This window comes from Scomber scombrus, chromosome 1, assembly GCF_963691925.1.
Source record: "Scomber scombrus chromosome 1, fScoSco1.1, whole genome shotgun sequence".
In the NCBI taxonomy this organism is placed as follows: Eukaryota; Metazoa; Chordata; class Actinopteri; order Scombriformes; family Scombridae; genus Scomber; species Scomber scombrus.
In genome coordinates, this window is record NC_084970.1 from 17,046,625 (window position 1) to 17,068,336 (window position 21,712).

Genomic DNA, 21,712 nt, shown 5'->3' on the forward strand with positions numbered 1-21,712 from the left:
CCTCCTCTCTATCTCTCCTATGTGCCCCCTGTCATTTTTTCCTGCAACTCATTCCAGCATCTCCTCCTACTTCTACTTTCAATTTCTATGATTCACTCTCACGGTTTTCTTCTCTTGGGCTTCCCTCAATTTAAGTTTTACTCACAGATCAGCCCCCTATTTTCCCTCTCAGCCATCCTCACTGCCTATGTGTCTGTCTGGGCAGCGGTACACCCTCTGTTTCCACCCAACCATTTATTTTCCTGATCTCTACTCTGTCTGTCTTTTCTTCTTTCTTTTCTCCTCTTTTTTTTCATCATACTTTACACCAAACTCCTTCCAATCAAGACCACCCACAGAGTAGTGTGTTTTGTTTATGAGTTTGCATTCAGTCCAGCTTTCCATCACAGGCCTACCTTCAGGTTACTAACTCAGACATAGTTCCCGCTATTGACATCTGTTGGATGTGTGATAGACGGCTACTTGGGTGTAAAAAAGCTCAAGGAACATAGAGCTGCATAATCTAAGACAGATGGCTTGAAGCTAGGACAGAAAAGCAACATTGTCACAGTGTGTACATTTGGAAAAATCTGTTATTTTAATCTGTGTAAAATCTAAGCTTAATGCCGTCTTAAGGGTACTGAAGGGATTTTCTGTAAGAGGAAGGTCTGGATAGGAGGGAGAGAAAACTTTTAAGGTTTTAGGGGAAGAAAAACTGTTCTGCTTGATCGCATGCAGAAAGAAACATGGTGACTGATTGTGTGAGTGAAGAAAGAGACAGAAGGCTCAAGTATCTTACAGTAACAAATTGGAGTGCCAAGTTGGTTCCTTGATTTTGTACCTGCTCTGAGGATTGTATCAGCCAGTGTCTGTGAGAGTGAGCAGAAACGCATATTCTTGTGATCCATGGCTTATCTATAAGGAGCTGTTGGATGCCTGCCCCTCCCAGTGGACCCCTGACAGCGTCTTCCTGAGGCTAGACTGATCTGGGCTTATGTTGAGCGGCTTTCCCTGCCCCGGAGCCCTATCTACTCAAAGCCTGCCAACGGAGTCTCATTCAGATCAGATCTTGCACTGTCCCATGCAGCACCCTACATCACAGCAATCAGCCCCTCTGCAGACTGTGCTCATACCAAAGTATTTTTATGGCCTGGCATCATTTTCAGCTCTCGCCAGCACCGAGACAGGAGAGATCACTCAACACCTCAGAAAGAGATTTGACTTGAGCGCAGCAGCACTGGTCTAAATATGATGAATCTGTTTTTGCGAGAGCCAGTCAGCATGTCCCAAAGCTGCTTTACAGATATCTGGGGGGAGCCTCCTCAGTTTAGTAAGGGGCTGCTTCGAGCTGATGGGAAGGCTCAGATGGGTTTATGAGGGTGGATAGGATAAAGCTGGCATAGATAAGAAGTGTTAGAGAGAATGAAAGAAGTAGCAGGATAACATGTGAGAAGACACCTGTGGAATGTATTTATCAGATAGAGATCAGACCTACTGTGTGTAAATGAAGACCGAAATTGAGTTCATACAGTGGTAGAGTGTGTGAATACTCCCTGGACAAAAAAGCAAAGAGTTCTTTTTTTTTTTTATTTCAGCTTGTTGGATCTTGCATTTGTCATGTTGCTTTCTGTTATTTAGTGCCGATCAGAATACCAACAGTAAATGTTGAGGATGATGATCAGGATGTCTGGACTTAACCACCCTGGCCTGTTTTAGCAGAATGGTTGTGTGGTAAATGGGAAGTACATTATGGAAGATCCCTGGTCCCATGCATTTTGAGAAATAAGCCCCTTTTATAAGACATCCGACTCTTCATGTTAATGTAATGGCAATTCAACAAGTTGCTCTCACTTCAGTAATCATCAGATTAGCTGTTCCCCTCCTAAACTTTATTTTAAATTTGAATGAATATCCAACAAAATGTTAAATAGACATAATGTGCCTGTAAGTCAAAAGGAATGAACTGAGAGCTCAATGAGACTTACTAAGTTGCTTAATATCATAACAAAATGATTGTGCTGTGTTGTACATAATAAAATCAGAAGCAAAAATCTTTACTTAACAAATTATGAAATTGATAAGAACATTTAATAGTAGATTCACTAAAAGAGATAGGGCAAGCTTCCTCCGTGCTAACAGTGGCCATTAATCAAGACTTGCATGGCTAAGTAAAAATCCATCATTTTTCTTTTCTTGATATGATTAAACTCTCTCACTTATTAGCAGTGTTACCATTTCCTTTCAGTAGTCACGTAATCAAAACCACAATACACTGACGGGACGGGAGCTGTTCTGTGACTGATGCGGGCTGTAACCCCAGCCCTACATAGGAAAGCCAAGCCTGCCCACTGGTATGCAAGATTCTCCATTTGGTCATGAAATTTTCCGGTAAAGGGGAAAACCAGTCCCTGCATGGGCACAGAACCAATGAGAAAACCTTCTATTATTTAGTTTTCTTGTGCTTTTCTCTGTCTTGTTACTCTCACAATGAGATGAAGCACTATACGTACATATATGCACACTAAAAATGTCCTAAAATAGATTATCATTACACCATCATTATTTTTAAGCCATTTCAGTGAAATGGCAGCAAGAAAATTAAACTCAGAATCTTATTTTTAGGCATTTTTATGCTCATGCACATATAGAACATAACAGAACTTAAAAATAGGAAGCTTGTAAATTTTTATAATCGGCCAACTGGCTTTATGTCAGTAAACAGCTAGACAGCTGACTGCTGGTGTGAGGTGTCATCTAGGGGCCACAGGGTGATCTGGCAGGAGCTCACTGAGCCACTGCTACCCCCTTCTTCCCCCCTTTCTTCTTATCTTTCTTCATGGGGTCTTGTTCCATCCCACACAGCATATTGTATTTATAACTTGCCCTCCCTTCTTGCTCCCCTCTCTCCTTACCTCATCCCCCAGTAACACCACCTTTTTATTTCACTAATACAGTGGGGGGCTGCTCACCCATTTGATGTGGCAAACCTCATGATTCAACCAGCGTCTCATTATGAATGGCTATAATTAGTCAAGGCGCTGAAGTCTTAGGAGTTAATCCATACTCCATATTTCTATCTGTTGTTGATTTTCTTTCTCTATACCCCTTATTTTCTCCATTCTCTAAGACACTCTCTTAGTGGTACAGCCACAGGAGTCACTGTATATAATTGCAGAGACCAGTGTACTACAGGCTTGGCTTTTTCCCCTTTTTGGTTCAGCTGGCAGCCTTAAGGAGCAGTAAGAATAAGAGGATGTAGTCAGCGTCAGTGGCAGCAGAAAGGATTGAGGTTAGTGGAAGTTAGTAGCGTCAAAGTTCAAGAGGGAATTTCCTGCCTATAAGCTGGTACACAATGTACCCCAATGTCATAAATGTGGAAGAGAATCTTTGTATGACGAGTATGTAGGAGGGTGTGGGGACATATTTCTGAGATGAGATGCACTTTTCTTTGTTGCAGTGAGGAATGGCACTGAAAAGCATATTTTATTGTTATCTGGACTGTCATAAAGTAAAGGCTGCCTGTGCTTCCTATCAGCTCTGCAGCAGGCCCGGGCTCGCTAGATAGTTGTTTTGTGAAGCCGTAGCTTTGCACCAGTGATCTCACTGGGTTGTGAGATCTCTGCAGAGGCACGCCTTCCAGGAAAAATAAGGGTTTTCCCGTCACAAGAATTTTCCCACCCACACACTGGCTGTGTTGTCTTTCTGTGTCTGTTGCTGTTTACGTGATGTTGCTGAACTACAGTGAAGCTACATTATGGACGTGAAAGGAAGGAAATTTAGTTGGGGTACTTTTAAGAAAGTTTATTGGAATTGACCGTGCCAGTATTGTCTGGCTACATTATGAGTGCTACCATGGTATGAGAGACAAAATGACATAAAGATTTTAGTTGGCATGAATCAGCATGTATTGGACTGACGGGCTGAGACATTCCAAAACTAAACAAAATCAATAGTGAAAGTGTTGTTCCTTGAGATGAGCAAGAGGATCTCCACCATCACACACAAATGCTCAACACATTAAATACCTCCAACAAAACCATTCCCAGTGTCTGTAATGTACTTTTCTGATATGAAGCTTTTGGTGTAACTGGCACAGTGACACAGTCACTGTTGTTTAGCAAAGTTTGTAGATTCCCTACAATATCGAGCTGTTTGGTCATTGTTAGATCAGCTCTACAAAAGCCAACTGTGCCAGCTATAATAAACGGAATAACTTGACTGCACTGGTTTGGACCTGCAAATGTAGACATGTTGATGTTGCCGCATACATGTAAAGAAAGAAATAACTGCTACAGTTTTTACACTTGTGCCACCGACAGGCAATGCGTGTCAAAGCTTTATATTTTTCTGTCATTGTAAGCTCCAGTGTATACTAAATACTCAAATAGAAATACAGTTCCAGTTGTGGCTCTGAAACACCAAAGGTTTTGTCTCAACATCTATAATCTGGGTTTCACATTTAACTCTGACAGGTATGGGTTCAGTATGCTGGAAACCAGCTAGCCCCTACAAGATATTATCTGACATAAAGGTCTAAAGGTAAAAGTGTTAATATACCAATTTGAATGGACACACTCGAAGGCAGGGCAAAACTCGCTGTAGTCTCTCCTGATGCATTGGCATCTCTGTTCTAAATTTCAGCTGTTACTATACTCTACTATACCTATAGAAGGCACAGATTAGATCTGTACTGCATTTATGAAACTGTTGGCACAGTAGTTCTACAAAAATAGATGATGTAAGCTGTGTCTAGCTTTGGAAGCTTTTCATCAGTAGCATTGTGTCCTTGCTCCACTCTTTTAGATGTTACTGTTTTAGGAATTTGACATTTTCTGTCTCTCCCTTTCCTCTAATGCAATGTGTAACTCTCTTTTTCATTTTGAAGCAGATATTTGTTGTAGCTGCTGATAGGACATACACATTACGTTAAGGAGTGGGGACATTGCTTTGGGATGCAGTATTTTTACACTACATCTGAAAATGCCCAACAGCTTCTACATGATCCTCACCACTAGGGGTGGGTGATATTGCCTTGATTCAACTATAATTTTAACAATGTAATTTCGGAGGGTGTGGTCAGATTTTTATAGCCAGCTCCTATATTCAGTCAGTCTGATAAATGGCGTACTCACAGAATGGTTATGAGTGGCAGACAGAGCACAGCTGTGGCTCTGTGCTCTCCTTTAAAATAGCTGTCTGGACAGGAGTCATTAATGAAAATGGACCTGCTGTGATGTTAGTCAGCTCAATACTGGACTTAAAACTAGCTTCAACTCAGTACAGACTGTATTGCATAAAATGTGTGTTTGCTGGTGATTACTAAAGTGACTCTAGCCTGTTGTTCAACCGGCAGTGGTGACTTTCTGTTCCCACATCCCTTCCTGTCTGTGAATGATTGCACAGTTTATACTCGTTAAAACTCTACAGCACCACACTGTGAATGTACAATGTCAAGATCGATCAATCATTGTCACCCGAGCCGAGTCAGGTCCTGATGCGACTTGTCTCGCAGTCAGTGTATTTACTAGATGACAGACTATGTTGGTCTTTGTCTCTGAAGGTTCATGTTATCAAACCACTTCCACACTACAGAAGTTGTTCTATTTTTGTAACTTCTCCAGGACCAAACAGCAACATCACATTCGCTTTCAGTCATTTGTGTTGTTGCTGCACTTCGACATGGTGGGAATAAGTCACAATACTGTGAATATTTGGATATAACAATATTTTATCACATTAATATTGTTACTGGCGTTATTGTGAAACATATCACATGGCACACCCCTACTTAGCATTCTCCCAATGTGTATCTGTTTGCTCTCTCTTTGCTTCTTAGCAGCGCTGAATCTCTAAGGGTTGTTGTCCTTAATACTCGGGTGTGATTGACGTCAGCCAGGCTTCTCACTGATCTTCTCTCATAAACCTGTGTGTGAGACACACTTGCCCCACATCATCTGACTGACAGGCACCATTACCCAGCAAAACATTTGGCATTGAGAGCACAGAAACCTTGTTATCAGAGTTTATGTGCAGGAGTCTTTGGGTTTAGCAATTTCTCAGGAATGTGTCATCTTCAAGGTCTCTGCAGTTGTCCCCCACTATGAGTACAATCCACATATAGTAACTTTAAACCTGAGGGGCTAACAGAGTGATGTCAGTGTCATAGATCTCATAAATGATCATAAGTACATAAAAGAGTGTGAATAAAGTGCTGAGGGAATGTGTTGGTTTTGGATATGATGGACAAAGTGAAAAACAGTCAACATTTATTATTATTATTACTAATCATTATTGTAATGACATGTTCAGAATAAAGATACATTTGATACTTTCCTATCAAATGGTAATACTTCATCTTCGGTAAATGTTTTAAATGTCTCTTTCCTCCAACTGTCAACAGATTCGCTACATTTCTCAGACACAAGGTTTGCCTGGGGAACATTTATTGAATGCAGGGACAAAGACAGCACGGTTCTTTTGCAGAGAGTCTGACTCACCTTACGCAGCATGGAGACTAAAGGTGAGGAGTATTTATGCAACTGAAAGAAATACCAAATTTGCTGTTATTCACTTATTTAAAACAACAAACATCTACCCTTGTTTTCCTTCACTTAAAACTACTAGTGAACATCATAGGCCATCTATTAATCAATCAACAAATATCTTCTTAGCTCTGGGCAAACAAAGACTGCAGTTTGTAAGAAAAAAACAACACTGATTTTTTTTCCTGAACTGAAACAAGCACTGAAGGATTAACCTTTTCCCAGATAAAATCTTATCAGAGATCTAGTCAAAGAAAAAATTACATTCTGTTGGTCACATTGTTACACATACCGTGTATCAGCATGTACTACGCAGTCAAACATGATTCGAGCATGGCAATTCTCACTAAACCTTTTTTCTCTCTTTGTAGTCAACAGATGAGCATGAGACAGAGACGGGGATGAAATCAAAGGAAGCAAGGAAGTACATCTTCAGCTGTTTGGATGACATAGTGCACGTATGTTCAGCTGTTTTTGCCACAAAGTTCTTAGCAGGAAGTTCAACCTCAAATGTTGAACAAAGAATGTAGGCTACTAGGTCATAACCAGAGGAAACGCACAACTACAGCTGCATGAGCAGAATAAGAGTACTTCTAGTTTTAGCTCCCTTTCAGTTAAACACTAAATGTAAATTAAGAGATGACGGTTCAGGTTTCACTTGTCATTCTCTGTAGAAAACAGACCACATGGAAATTCCCAGGTATCTTTAAATGCTTCTTCAGCTCTGTACTTTCTAAGTCAAAGGAAATTATTGCAAATTCATGTTAATACAGTTTGTCATTTTTAGGAAATATGAATCATATTATAATAATGATTTGATCATGCATGCACAAAGTGTAATGTGTGCTTTTTACTTTTAATGGGATGCTATTGGATTTGATGTTGTTATGAACAGTTAGACATATATTTTGTAGTTTTAATGTTAAATGTGTGCATTCCAGGTGAACTTGGTGATGAATCTGGAAGGTAGTGACTTAATAGCGGAGAAGGCAGACCGTCGGGAGTTTGTGGGCCTGCTGAAGAAAATGTTATTGATTGATGCAGAGGAGAGGATTGCCCCTGCTGAAGCTCTCAGCCACCCCTTTGTGACAATGCAACACCTGCTCGACTTTCCCCACAGCAACCAGTGAGTATGCTTTGCCCCTCACTTCTGCAGACATGTTTTCAGTTTAAACTCCCTACATATCTTGACCTTTCCATGTCACTCCAATGCCTTTAGTGTGAAGTCATGTTTCCACATCATGGATGTTTGCTGGACTCGCCCCAGTGCGTATGAGGCGGTCAACAGGAATAAAGGCCCTTTCATCAGACCTGTTACCACAACCGCTGGTGCTTCAGTCAACCACCCCTTCAGTAAGATAACTGGTGTCCACACACAAGTAAGTGATTCAGGATGTGTTTACCTCATGATCTGCTATTTTCATCAATGTGCAGGTTTTTTTTTAAATTACACTTTGACACAGTTATAATTAGATCAGGGAATTAAAACATTTGAAAACCAATCAAAAAAAACAAGAAGACAGGTTTTTATAATGACCACATGATGTATTTTCTTGTTTCCTGAACTGGAAATGTAAAAAAATATCAGAATATCTTCAGGATGATCTCAGATGGTGAAGGTTATTGACATGCAACGTGTTATTCTGTTCTTCCGCTCCCGTGAAGACTGATCATGTTGACAATTTTCTTGCCTTTATTGCCTCCGTGTATGCCCATCTTATTGCGTCTCAGCTCTGCTGTCATGGCAACAAAATCATGTCATGATGCTGAGGTCATGGCAACAGTGCAAATCAGTGTTGTTGCCGAGGAGAAAAAAGGAGCTGACCTTTTTTTGGTATCAGATCTTTATAATGCAAAACCTTTGTTACACAATGCAAAACAGACTACATATGTGTTTCATCAGTGCAGCTGTAAGGCTGATATGTGGAGGCCATCTCATTCATATTCAGTTTTGAAATCTAATGAAAGTATATCAAGCCTTGCACTAAAAGAGGTCAGCCATAATTTTTGTTTGTGTGGACTAATATAGTTAAAACTCTTTTCAGTCCAGGATAACTTTACAGGAAAATGTTGTGACTTTTTAGCATTATCCCCTGAAAGGCTGCTTTGTGTTTACTATCATGTGTGGGGGCTGGAATACATGCAGAAGCTGCAGCAGAACAATATAGGCCTAGTTCTCTTTATTCAATAAATGTGATTATAGCTAGGCATGAGAGCAGCGTGAGTAGTGAAGCAGAGGCACATGCTCGACTGTTCATTGTTTATCCCTGGGGCCTGTCTCAAAGAGTAACTTCAACATTGTTAGACACTCTTTTACTTAACCAGATTTAAAAACTTAACATTATAAAACCTAGATATAGTAGGAATGGTGACTCAGTTTTTCCAAAGAGATGATATAGTATGTGGGCCTTGAATAACCATTTGTACTGTGCCCTTAACTTCACTCCCTCTCAAGCAGATCAGCCATGCCTTATAGGTTATCATGGTGATCTCCCACAGGTGAGTGACACTTAGGTTATATCTAAAGTTAATTCACCAATCCATGTCTAATCTCTTAGCATGAGACAGGCTCCTGGGCTCTGTGTGGCTGAAACACAGACTGTATTTGTCAGAGATGTCGCCATCTACTGGCTCTTAAGTGCTATTATTGATCATGTCATACTGAGGAAAAGTTAAGTGAAATCCTGTTTTCTTTTTTAGGGGTTAGCCCCAACTGCCCCCTCAGTTATGCATCCTGGCATACCATTGCAGACTGGAAGTGGCCAGTTTGGATGCAATGATTCATTTCAGCAGGCACTCATCTTATGTCCCCCAACCATTCAAGGTAGGATGTGTAAATCTTTATATTTATTTTATCTTGTCTGTGAATTTGTTTCATGTGTTTGTTATTTGCTCTGGTGGTTCAACTTAATATTGTGAGTTCAAATGTCTTCCTGTCCTCTTATCTCCACAGGTATACCCACCAACACAGCTAAACCAGCAGGCTACTCTGTTCGAATGGAGGCGTCTGTGCCCCTGGTCACTCAAGCACCCCCAATCCAGCCCATACAAATCAGACCTGGAGTCATTACACAGGTAAGGGGGTAGCATCCACAGGAAAAATGACAACTGGCGCCAACTGATTAAAAAACAAAACAAAACGCTTTAATATGCTTGTGTATGTGAATGAAATGATATGCCTGTTCCTCTGGTGAGAGCGGAAATGAATAGATATGACATCCTTGTGTCTCTGCACTTTAACAGGCCTGGTCGAACCGAGCTCAGCAGATCTTGGTGCCCACTTGGCAGCAGGTGACATCAGTACCCCCACCACCAACCACTTTGGCGTCTGACACTGTGGCGGGCTCACAGAGATTGGGCGACTGGGGGTAAGCAGTTTGTTTGCCTCTTTCAGCTGTTACAAGCACACATTTTTTGATGCAGTATTTGTATCCTTTAATGATATATGCATTTATAGTTTTAATTTAAAGTATAACATAAAATGTTTACTAGTAGTGCATTATAATCTTTAGTTGCTATGCACACCCTTGGGAACGGCTGTAATGCTCTGATACAGCTTGCTCCCCAGAATATTAATGATCGATGAGTCATACGTGTCCTCTGGGACCAGTGACTGAGACCGTTTAGTCAGTAATGGTGCTAAAGGCTTTTGGCTCAATTTGCAATGTTCTTTTTTCTTAATGCAGGAAAGTACGTACCCATGGTAACCATTACAGCTCCATGATTGCCCACCCTCAGCCATTCTTAACCAACCAAATGACCATGTCCACCCACCAGCCAATCAACATAGGCATTGCACATGTGGTGTGGCCTCAGCCAGCTGCCAACAAGAGAGCTAAGCCTTGTGGAAACAGGTATAATGCGTGGGTTTTGCTGTATGTGCCTCATGGACATAAACAAACACACAGACTTGTAATATAAGGTGTTTTCCCTTGTTTAATGTGGGGTATTTTTCTTCCGCAGGGGCAGCAACTTTTCCCAAAACACAAACATCCAAAATTTAGCATGCCAGTCCCCAAAGATGGCCGATACAGCAAAGAATGTGGAGGAGGTAGAGGAGGAGGAAGCCAGATGCCCAGAAGAAGGGCATGCTGTTGGAGAAGAGCAAGGAACAGAGCAGGTAGAGGAGGATGATGAGAACTGCTGTAAAGTGCAGCCAGACTGTGACCTTTCAGTTTCACAAGAGCAGCGGCAGGCCATGGTGATCTCTGACCTAGCCAGCCCGACTGTTAGCGTCATCAGTATAAGCAGCGATGAGGAAGACAGCGTGCAAAGACACTCGATGGGGGAGTGAGTACAAACCATCAGGGTCCTTCTGACAATATTTCTAGCTCTGTTGTAAAGTATTTGTGTCCTCTGTGCTTGTTTTTATGTGGCTCTCTATGCACACAGGTGTAAGGGTAGTGCAGATTGTGAGGCGTGTCAGAGCACTGTCAGTATGGAGAGAGTCTGTTCCCTCAGCAGCCCAGACAGCACGCTCAGTACCAGCTCTTCAGCCTCAGCCCAGTCCAGCACATCACCCTGCAAACACCCCAACAGGTATGCTTAAGATTCAAACGAAGATCACATAAATGTTTTGCTCGTTTGGTATCAGCTACTGCAACAACAGCGACACCTAACATCCTTCCTCATCGGTTGCCCTCTTGCAGTATGTCAGACGATGAACAGGAGAGTGGTTGTGACACAGTGGATAGCTCACCTGCCTCAGACGCCTCTGGCCACAGCAACAGTCGCTTCACAGAGCAACGCTACATCGCAAACGGCAACCAGAACTGCGAGCCACGTGTCGCATGCGTCGCCCCGGAGACCGAACCCAGCAAGCCAACAGTGCGTACTGTTGTGGTGCCGCCAATGAGGGTGCAGAACAACAACAACAACCACCACCATGCCATCAGTGAAACACATGGCAACGCAGGTAAAACTGGACACATATAGAGGATCGAACAGTATGTTTAATTTTTGTTTAACCTAATTATGTATTGTATATTAGGTATCAATCATGTTGAGTGAAATCCCTGCTTTGTTGTAATATAGTTAAAAACTGCTGGACATGACATTGGCCAGTAGAGTATTAAACCCAGATTCTCTCTAAACCTAAAGTATTGTTGTGAGGACAAGTTTTCTTCTACACACCCAGTTATTATGTCTGGAGTACACTTTTGATGGTGTTATCTTCTCAGAAGTGCAAGAGTGGGTCATGCTTGCTCAAAGATCCAGTCATCACTGCTGCTGTCTGCCCCACAGGTCACATAGCCTGGGATTACGTCTTAGTAGGCCAAAAAGGTTCACACAGGTGATTAAGAGTGACCTGTCCTGATGTATCTGCTCTGATCTCTGGAGCAGATTTGTTTGCTGTCCTCACTCTGGCTTCAGACTGACTCTGAGAGCCCTCTCTATCTGTGTGGATGTGGAATTCATAAAGCTACATAAGACGTGTGTGTAACTTTGTGTTTTATGTCCTGAAAAAAATATTCAAAACATGAATGTCAACCAGAGAACTAATTTTTTTCTGGCTATCAGAAACAAATGTTTGATGAATGTTTCTTTCAGGTATTAAAATGGAGTTTCACATGCCAATTGTAGGTTTTATAACAGCTCTGGTCAGTGGGACATTGTTCGTAAAAAATCCCCCTTTTTGTAGGTCTTTTGAAGTGGAGGGTTAGCTGTAAATCCTTAGAGAAAATCATATCACTCATTGAGTCATATCGCCTTTCACGTCAACGGCATCTCCCTCCCTAACCCTCAAACCCGCAACCAAAGCCCCACATAAAAGGGCACAGCTTGCTATTCTAGTGGTACCAGGTATATTTATAACTGAGGGTCTGACCCCACTATAAGCTCTATGAACAAGCTTAGTTACAAATTCCTCTCAGATCCCCCAAACATGTCTATTTATAACCATCTAGATCATATTCAGAGGACAGATGCTGTTATGTTTAAAGATGTGGAACTGATCAAACACAGCTGAAGTCGCTGGTTTTTTATCCTTTTTATCTACTTTTCATTTAAGTTGATATCTGTGCACCAAATTGTCACGCAATTAACATGTGTCTTTCCTCTCTTCTTGCGCAGTCTTAGAGTCTTCATGCCTGTCCAAAGGGCGAGGCATTCCTGGGCGACAACATCACCACTCCACTCCCCTCCTCAACCGGCCGCAGAAGATCACCCCTGCATTCCAGCCCCAGCAACAGCCTATAGGCTTTGGGCAGGTGGGCACTTGCAGTCCCATACATCATGTATTGCACAATCACACAGCATGTAAACAAGTCGTTGAGGGTTATCGGCTATATTGGAGACTTTAGGGTTCATTATCAGGCAGAAAATATGACAGGTTACAGGGATAAAATCAGTATTCCTACCAACACAAAACTCAGTTTTAGTTACTGGCACAAGTGATTCTACCAGTGATTGTGATGGAATACAATTTGCAATGTATGGGGGTAGAAAGTCCCATTTTATAACATTAAGTCATTTTGGCTGGCATCTTTCCCTTTTTGTAAAGTGAATCAGTAAAGAATTTGGCAGATTGTACCAGAAAATCCAATTTCTGAAGTGACTAAAGTGGTTGTGACTACACTGTGTGCATTTAGGTGATAAAGAGCACAACATTTGAATTGCAAATGTCTCCTTCTCATAGCAGAGTAGCAGCCAATACCACACTTCACACTATAAATGGAACTTAATTCATCTGCCACAGTAGCTTTTGCAACTAACAAATCTACCAGCTATGCTCAAAATTACTCACAGTTGGTGGGGTATGTATGTTCAAAGGGTGATGGCATTTTACTATAATAATGCTTACATACTGTAGTAAAGATAAGATGAAGAGTATTACATGAATATTTTAATGTTTACACACAGACAAAGATGAGGTGCTTGTCGTAATGCTGGTAATGGCTTTCATGTGAAAACATGGAAACAGCATCAACTAATGGCTCAGAAAGAAACTCTGTGCTGATGAAAACTGATGAGCCAGATATTGTTTTTCTCTCCTTCAGGTCCAACATTTCGGTTCCTGCCACCAGGAATGGAATGGCAACTTTGCCCACCGGAGGCCACAGGCCTATATCCCTCCCACCATGCATGGGCACACATTCACCCTGTCCCACAGCAGCCCAAACCACTCTACGGGCCCCCATCCCCATCTTGGGGGACACCCACACTCCCAGCCCACCTTACTCTCCTACCCCCCTTCTGGTCCTCTGGTCACAGCTGCACCCGTGGCTCACCTCCTGGCCTCCCCTGGGGCCTCACGCCCCGTCCTCCAGCCCACCTACAGCATCTCCCACCCGACAGGCATCGTGCATCAGGTCACAGTGGGCATCAACCCCAGGCTGCTGCCTTCCCCCACCTTGCACCCGCAGGGGCAATTCAAGCCCCTCTTTCCCCCGCATTCCTACATTGCCTCGCCCGCCTACGCCAGTTTCCCTCTCAGCCCCACTAAAATAAACCAGTACCCCTACATCTGAGCAACGGTGTCCAGGTACCCTTAACACCACCTGAGGGCTAAGTGAGCAGGGCGAATACTATCTTAAACCACAAACAACATGGTTTTCATTTCCAAAAACCATGGCACAACCACAGAGAAAGCAAGCTATTTTTTGAATCATGTAGACTTGGGTGTAATTGAACTACAAGCTTTAAAAAAAAAGTTTCAATGGTGGAGATGATTTGGGCAAAAATTAAGAAGTAAATAATGTGTGAATGATTGAATGAAAGAATGAATGAGTAATTAAACTCACACTTAATGTGTTTTGCACATTTGATATATCTTTGCATTGGATCTTCTACGAATACTCCTCAAAACAGGTAAATAATTGGGGTGGTGTTGAATAGTTAGACTTTGCACCCCTGATCCCAGCTATTTTTCTATATTGCCTTCTTACATGTGCAAGATACATCCATATTTGTAAAGCCATCCCAGTCTCTAGCTCTAGATTGACAGATGCACATGTTGTCCACAGTGTATGTTGTACTGCGTTTGAAGTATTTGTACCTTTTCGGTGTCTTTTGGTGTTAGCAATGTCAAGTCAATTAACCGATTTAAATAGGGTTGTTCCTCACGCTGCATGTGGTCTTGCATGAGCAAAAATGTAAACGGAAAGATACATAGACGTTGCTCTTATTGTTTGTGTCACAAGACTCGCTGCATTGTATAACTGTCCCCAGCCATAGTGCCTTACATATTTGAGGTTGTTAATGTTACTACTTATATATGACTATATACATGAATATTAATGTACTGGACTGCAGCACTTGAAATTCCAATCAGTCGATGCATCCTATGTGTGAGTATATACTGTATATGCACATGTATATGTCCATGCATAGCGTGCATGGATTTGATGTATTGCGGATAGCGGTGCTTATCTTTTGGAGTCAGTGTATATTTCAGTGTGTAGTGAGTTACTTTTCTGTTCTCTCAAGAAGAACAGCATGCTTTGCTGTTTCATTAAAAATGTTCTTTTTTCCCCCTTTTTTTGGTTTCTCCCTTCCCGAATGAACTAGTGTACAAAGTGCAAGTACTGAGTATTGCTTAATATTTGATAATCACTTTCTATTTAGTGAAACTCTTATTACTAACAGTATTTGTACTGTTTGACGAAACTGCAATACAATCTAAATAGTCGTTGGTTTTTTTTTTTCTCGTCTTTGTATTTTCATTTTGAGTGTTTTCACTTTGTTTCTTAGATGTTTAGAAGTGTGGTGGGCATGGCTTTGATTAGGTAAGGAAAAAATGCAAATTAATTCACGGTATGGAATATTCTAAGCCTGAGCAAACCATGCAGTATTCAATATACACACATATATGGACATATATTATAGAGCTAGACAATTTAGTACAGATGCTTGATAAGGTGTGAGTTAATTGTGTGCAATTCTCTCATTTATGCATGTGTGACAAATTTAACTTTTTCCCTTTACATTATACCATTTGTTAAAGGCTTAAGGCTTATCGGTGTCAACGGCTTATTTTATACATTCCGTCAGGGAGGATATATACATATATATAAATATATTTGGTGGTATCACCAGTGCAACTTCAAATGAAGTATATATATATATATATATATATATATATATATATATATATATATATATATATATATATATATATATATATATATATATATATATATATATATATATATATATATATGCTGTGTGTGCATTTTTCTGTTAATTTTACTAGTTATGTGTGTTTTTTTCCTTTATTTTCAAATGAAGTTGCTTGTGCAGCACCAAAGACTGTAATTCATTTCCTGAGCAAGGTAGCTATTCTGTTTGCATAGACCTCAGTTATACTGTAGTTGTAGAATGGGGTTAAATTAAAACAAACAAAAAAATTGTATTTAAAAACGGCCGAGGTTTTGTCTAGCTTATTGGGCAATTAATAAGTCGTATCATTTCTTTCTTGAATGTATCATAGATAAGCTGCTATATGATGATTGCCACTTCGATAGCTGTGAAATTAGGTGATTTCTCTGAGTTTAAACCTAGCGTTGCTATTTTTGTATAGGTCCCTAATTATCTGAAATAGAAGTGGTTTTGATTTTTGTGTTTTGTGTTCATATTTGGAGTGTCATTGTAACTACTGTATTGCTGATGATGAACATTAGTTGCATTTGTTGTTTCTCGGGGTGTGTGTTTTTGCATCAGTATTTTATCCTTATTAACCTTTTGGGCTCATCACTGCATATAAATGATGTATCGATGTAACTTAATTTTTGTATGTTTTCATATTGACATTTTGTACACATTTAAAGCTGTAGCTTGCAGGATTGATTTAACGTTTTCATTGTACGTACACGGTGTACTACCAGAACTCTGTCGCGTGTTACAGGAGCACTGAGATGCCACAAAGAGAGAAGAGAAAAAAAATCATTGTGTTCATCGAAACGCTTCTGTAACGTTTTCACTAATTACATTCACCACTTACCACTCATACAGGTAGTTAGGCTTGCAAGGGTTCGGGTAATCAGACTGTATGTCCAAAAAATAAATTAAGCCCAATGTTTAAGTTCCAGAATAATGTTTTACAACTTGTTTTAATGTCAAATTGATTTGACCTAATATTTATTGCAACCTTTTTTATCTGTTCAATGCTATATCTGATTAGAATATCAGTTTCACAAGTTGTTATTCTAAACTGCCTTGTGTTCGAATCGCTCTCCCCTTTTAATGAGTGTCTCATATCAAAATTATGTTTTGTCAATGCAAAACTGTGGCCATTGTTATGTGTTCCTTACTGAAATTGAGACAGTGTGAGCAGCACTGTGTATGTGCCTTGAGATTCAAGAAAACGAGAGTTCAAGATGGTGATTCCTCAACACGTGTTTGAGGAGGAAGGCATAGTATCCAATAACATTACCATGTAGAATAGACAGACCTTTAAAGGCCACTTGACCGGGAAACAAAAAAGAAATCGCAAAATAGGACTTTATCACGGTGTCATTCCAGGGAATTGTACTCCTCTGATCAGCTTGTAGAAAAGACAGAGGGAAGTACATGGCGGTGGTTTTCCTCTTGTTTCAGATAGCTGCCGCCAAAGCTTCTCTGTGATTCACACCCAATAAAACACACACACAGACACACACACACTTTGAATGATATGACACTCGACGATATTTGGATAGTCACTCTGGCTGAACAGCAGATGCAATACTTTACATTGTGCGGTCATTGCACCACCAAGTGTTCTTAGATAATCTCCATGCTTTACATTACCTTGCATGTACACCTAAGTTGCTTCACATTGTTTGCCTAGAAGCCGTCTGCTAAGAGCAGCTTTTTCCATCATGCAAGTTGAGGCTGGGCTGGAGCAGTTGGCACTGGCGGCAACCAGAGCACAGTTGACAACACTGGCTTTTTAAAATCAGAGGAGCCACACTTTATGTCCACGAATAGTCTTTCTGGATGTTTATTCTGTGTTCTCGAAGGGAAACTACTTTGTAAAAGGAGATTATTATGGTTTCTCTGCACAGTCAGTCAAGAGTGCAATACTCCACATTTAAACACTGACATTAATATGGTTGTATGTTTTTTTTATGTTTTTTTTCTTATCTGTACACTGTATGGATCATACTCTAGTGTCATTTTGGGAAAGAACGCATATGACGACAAGGCATGAACTTGGCAGATTAGTGCTTGAAAATAGTTCCCCAATAATAAGCATGTGAAATGTAATCTGTGTTATGATTCCTCCAAAGGTATTCACCAGCAATGCGCCTGCATTAACTCTCCCATACTTGTTTAGGATAAGAATGGATGCAAGAGGAGAGAAAACTTAAAACTGTCTTTGATTTTCAACATGATTGACACCTTGGTTTCTGGATAACTTTTTCTTCTTCTTTTTTTTTTGAGGTTTCATGTAACATTCAACAGATAAAACAGTTGTTTGTAAAATTCTATTAAAGTAATGACTTTGATATCAGAAAAAAATCCTCTGCTGTGGTATTATCCTTTTAGAGATGTTAATTCAGGGTCTGTATTAGTCTAAATGTGCTACTGTGTTATTCTTTGATTTGATTTGATGAGGCTTTACTTAATTTACTTATTTTTTGGTCATCTGTATCAATTTAAAGAGTTAATTCACACTGCAAGTTATGGAATCATCTGTTTAGATTGCTCATCAAATAGACTTGATTATGAAATCTGAACTGTTACTGTTTTAATACCTGTAGATTTTTTGTGGCTTTGTTTTTTTTCTGTTTTTGTTTAATTTTGCTTTTTTTATTTTGTGCTACACTAGTTTGCCATGTAGCAATTGCACTGTGCAATATTTACAGTATGAGGACTGGGAAAACTAACTCTATGGATGTGATGTCTCTTTACAGTTTGCGATAGTGTTTCCTCTCTAGTTCTCAGTGATTTAGGTGTGACCAAGCCTTCTCTACTTTGTCACATTAAGCGGGTTTTCCAGGTGACTCTTTTGGTGAGTGTCAAAAATAAGACTTTATGGTGTATTATTGTTAAGATTCACTTTGAATTAAAAAAAATCTATTGATGCAATCTATTGACTTGTTCTTTCATCATTGGGTGCCTCTCTTGTTTAAAACACATGCATGGACATGTCCCAAAGATAGTTATTATCAAACAGGTTTTCCAAACTGAAATCTCTGGAAACCGTTACAAGCCTCTTAGTAACACAAGTAAGTCTACAACTAACTATCAGTATCATTATCTGTGATGACATCTTCAAATTCCTTGTTTTGTCTGACCAACAATGCAAAAGTCAAATATATTTAGTTTTAAATGATACTTTAAAAAGCAGCAAATCCATACATTTGGATCGCTATGACAAGAAAATGCTTGGTATCTTTGTTCAATGCATTGTATTAAATGCTTAATCTATTATCGAAATGAATATAGATTCATTTTCTGTCAATTAACTAACTCATTAATTAACTAAGTGTTCCAGCTCTCAGCATGAGTAATGTGGACCAGAGGCAAGGCCCCAGACCTGGGGTCACCATTTTGCAGATAGTTTATGGTAATTTGATTAATTGCGCTGCATGAATTAAAACAATAGGCGTCACCTGGTATCTATTTTCTTTGTGCTTATATGGTGCAGATTCTTCAATAAATTGGTGTGTAAACAAGCTAAAACAAAGCCTACTACTACTGATTACTACTTACATAATATAAGGTGCTCAGAGAGTGGGGTCAAATAGGGCAGACTATCTGATGATCTGATGAAACACATGTGATATGATCAGAGACTGCAGAACAACTAAATGGACCTACAAGAAAGATTGTGCTCAATGGGTAATATGGGCCAGCACTTCACTGGTGACAGTGGTTTCATATAAAACACCTATTATTAATAATTATCATTTTAGTAACCTGCACACTAAGAGAAGATCTTTTAAATTAGGTTTATTGTTGTGAACTCTTGTTAAAAGGGTTCTGTCTGGGTTTTTCCATTGTCCTGGAGTTTTACAGCAGTGTTTTTCGGGGTCTGTGCTGACATCTAGTGGAAGTGAAAAGGTACAACAGCAACTCTTGTATCCACATAGAATAAATATCCAGGTAGCAATTACTGTAGCATTCAGGACAGATTTGAGCTGCATGCATGTTAATAGAGGTAAGCTATAAAGTAATTTGGATTATTTGCATGCATGTTAATAGAGGTTAACTATAAAGTAATTCGGATTTGTTTCATATAAATCCACAAAGTGAGTACACAAGGTTATAATCAAGATTGAATCTGCTTCATATGGGTCTGTATGGTTTCATTCAGCCAGCAGAGGTCGTCCTGCAGACTGCTCAGCTATGACTTTCTCCAGACAATTAACAGCAGAGGGTAATTTCCTCAGTGTGACCAGGGAGGTTGGCTGATTTTAAATCATCAACCCAGCTGCAGTCATTTCATTTGAGGCTTACCGTCCCCCTGAGCACACCTTGTGAAAGCTGTCATCGATCCCGAGGACGGCGGGGCAGTTTACCGCCAACAGCTACATGTCAAAGCTTTGGCAAAGTGTGCGCGTGCCCTGCGCCACACGGTGATGGGTGGACCGAGCGGAGCGGGGCGATAGGGCGCATTTCCCATCACCGCCGCTTTACCCCCCTTCCAGCCCTGGACACACGACGAACGAGGCCGCGGGACCGCTGCGTCTCCCGTTCAAACACGAGGATTGATCCAATGTATTATTTACGACCGAAACTTCAGCAACTTATCCACTGGATATGGCTCCCGGTTTGAGGAGTGGGCAAACAGGTCATCCCGAGGAGGTGGTGGGAGCCGGCGGAGCGGACCTCGCTGCCGCCGGTGGTCACTCGCCTCGAAGGACGGATACCGGAGGAGAGCGGAGGTGTTTGAGGACCAATCGGCGAGTCGGTGCAGCGGGGATGCTTGCAAACTGTCTGCTGTCTGCGGGGACGTTCTTACTTCTTGTCCGGTGCGCTTTGGCCGCAGAGGGTAAGCACACGCAGAGGGTAACTTCGAGCCATTTGGTCCAAGGAAAACACTCGCTGATCAGATGAATTATGGTGTGTCACACCTTCACTTGTGTCTTGCAGTACGTGTGGCTTCTACTGGATCTTATTGTGATAAGGCTTAAACGGATCTTTTGTTTCACACGGGCAGCGTTTTGTAATCCGAACGTTTTGCTGCTGGGTGCATGATTCACAGGCTGTCATGGATGGAGCCGTAGTCGGTTAGTGTGCATCATTTTTTTTGGAGAGAAACAAAACAACTTATCAGTGGTCCATCACATCACACCGGGAGGAAACAATAATCTCTCTGCACATATTGTAACATGCAAGTGCCATACGCGCAGTCAGGGACCATGACCAAATGGCTGTTACACAGGATTAATTCCAACCCTGACCGCACTGACATGATATGGCGTGTGTGTGTGTGTGTGTGTGTGTGTGTGTGTGTGTGTGTGTGTGTGTGTGTGTGTGTGTGTGTGTGTGTGTGTGTGTGTGTGAGGGAGAGAGAAAGAGAGAGTGAGAGTGAAAGATGGTGTTGATACTGGGGGACTGCAGGGTTTGCTTGCATGTGATGTAACTCTCTTACCTACTAATCTTTCCACTTGAGCCTGAAGCCAGCAAACTCTTTTGTCTCACTGATCAGACTGGACTGCACAGATTTTCTTCTCTGCAGCCGCACTCATGATGAGCTTACCTCAACCTTAACTTTGCCTCTCATCTTAACTTCTCATCTTTTGTTCTGCATTTCATCCTTTTTTATTTTGCATTTCCTCAACTGAGGTTATGAAATATTATTTTTTTGTAGTGTAATGAGCTGTAGGGAGTTATTCTGGTAATGCAGTGCATTCACAGGACAGTCAGTGTTTCAGAGCATCTGGGTCAGCACTAATGACACACATACTGTAGCCCACTGTAAGTTTATCTGTCTCTGGCGGCATGAGAGGCAGCTGGGGTAAGGTTGGCCGACATAGTTGCCCTTCAGCCATGGATGCTTAAAGAAAAGACTCAGCTGTAAAAGATTATGAGTCTCCACATGTGTACTGGATTGATTTCAAACACTTCAGTCTAAATCTGATCTGTGATTATATATGACAGTTGTCTGCAAACAGACCAAAACCATCTGTTTTTTTGCAAGTATTAAGTGTGTGTTTCTAACAATCTGCGAACTGTGATGTAGTGGCTGTGGTCTCACCTCTGCTGATGCACTGCTACAGTAGCTGAGTCTCCTCCTACTTCCCTCCTCCTCCTCATCT

General features: G+C 40.9%; 2 protein-coding genes across 2 annotated transcripts in view; both read left to right on the forward strand.

Annotated features, from left to right (window-relative positions):
* The window catches only part of hipk3b (homeodomain interacting protein kinase 3b), a 36,686-nt gene extending 21,694 nt beyond the window's left edge, over window positions 1-14,992 (forward strand). The window contains exons 4-16 of the mRNA XM_062421859.1: window positions 6,380-6,499; window positions 6,893-6,979; window positions 7,463-7,647; window positions 7,741-7,900; window positions 9,222-9,345; window positions 9,475-9,596; window positions 9,765-9,889; window positions 10,208-10,375; window positions 10,485-10,811; window positions 10,914-11,060; window positions 11,171-11,436; window positions 12,594-12,730; window positions 13,520-14,992. Of these exons, the coding sequence (XP_062277843.1) occupies window positions 6,380-6,499; window positions 6,893-6,979; window positions 7,463-7,647; window positions 7,741-7,900; window positions 9,222-9,345; window positions 9,475-9,596; window positions 9,765-9,889; window positions 10,208-10,375; window positions 10,485-10,811; window positions 10,914-11,060; window positions 11,171-11,436; window positions 12,594-12,730; window positions 13,520-13,990 (2,439 nt within the window). The 3' untranslated portion in view covers window positions 13,991-14,992. The remainder of the gene's footprint in view (window positions 1-6,379; window positions 6,500-6,892; window positions 6,980-7,462; window positions 7,648-7,740; window positions 7,901-9,221; window positions 9,346-9,474; window positions 9,597-9,764; window positions 9,890-10,207; window positions 10,376-10,484; window positions 10,812-10,913; window positions 11,061-11,170; window positions 11,437-12,593; window positions 12,731-13,519) is intronic.
* A 5,218-nt stretch (window positions 14,993-20,210) lies between these two features.
* kiaa1549lb (KIAA1549-like b) overlaps window positions 20,211-21,712 on the forward strand; it is a 63,834-nt gene continuing 62,332 nt past the window's right edge. Inside the window, exon 1 of the mRNA XM_062428165.1 lies at window positions 20,211-20,442. Within this exon, the coding sequence (XP_062284149.1) occupies window positions 20,211-20,442 (232 nt within the window). The remainder of the gene's footprint in view (window positions 20,443-21,712) is intronic.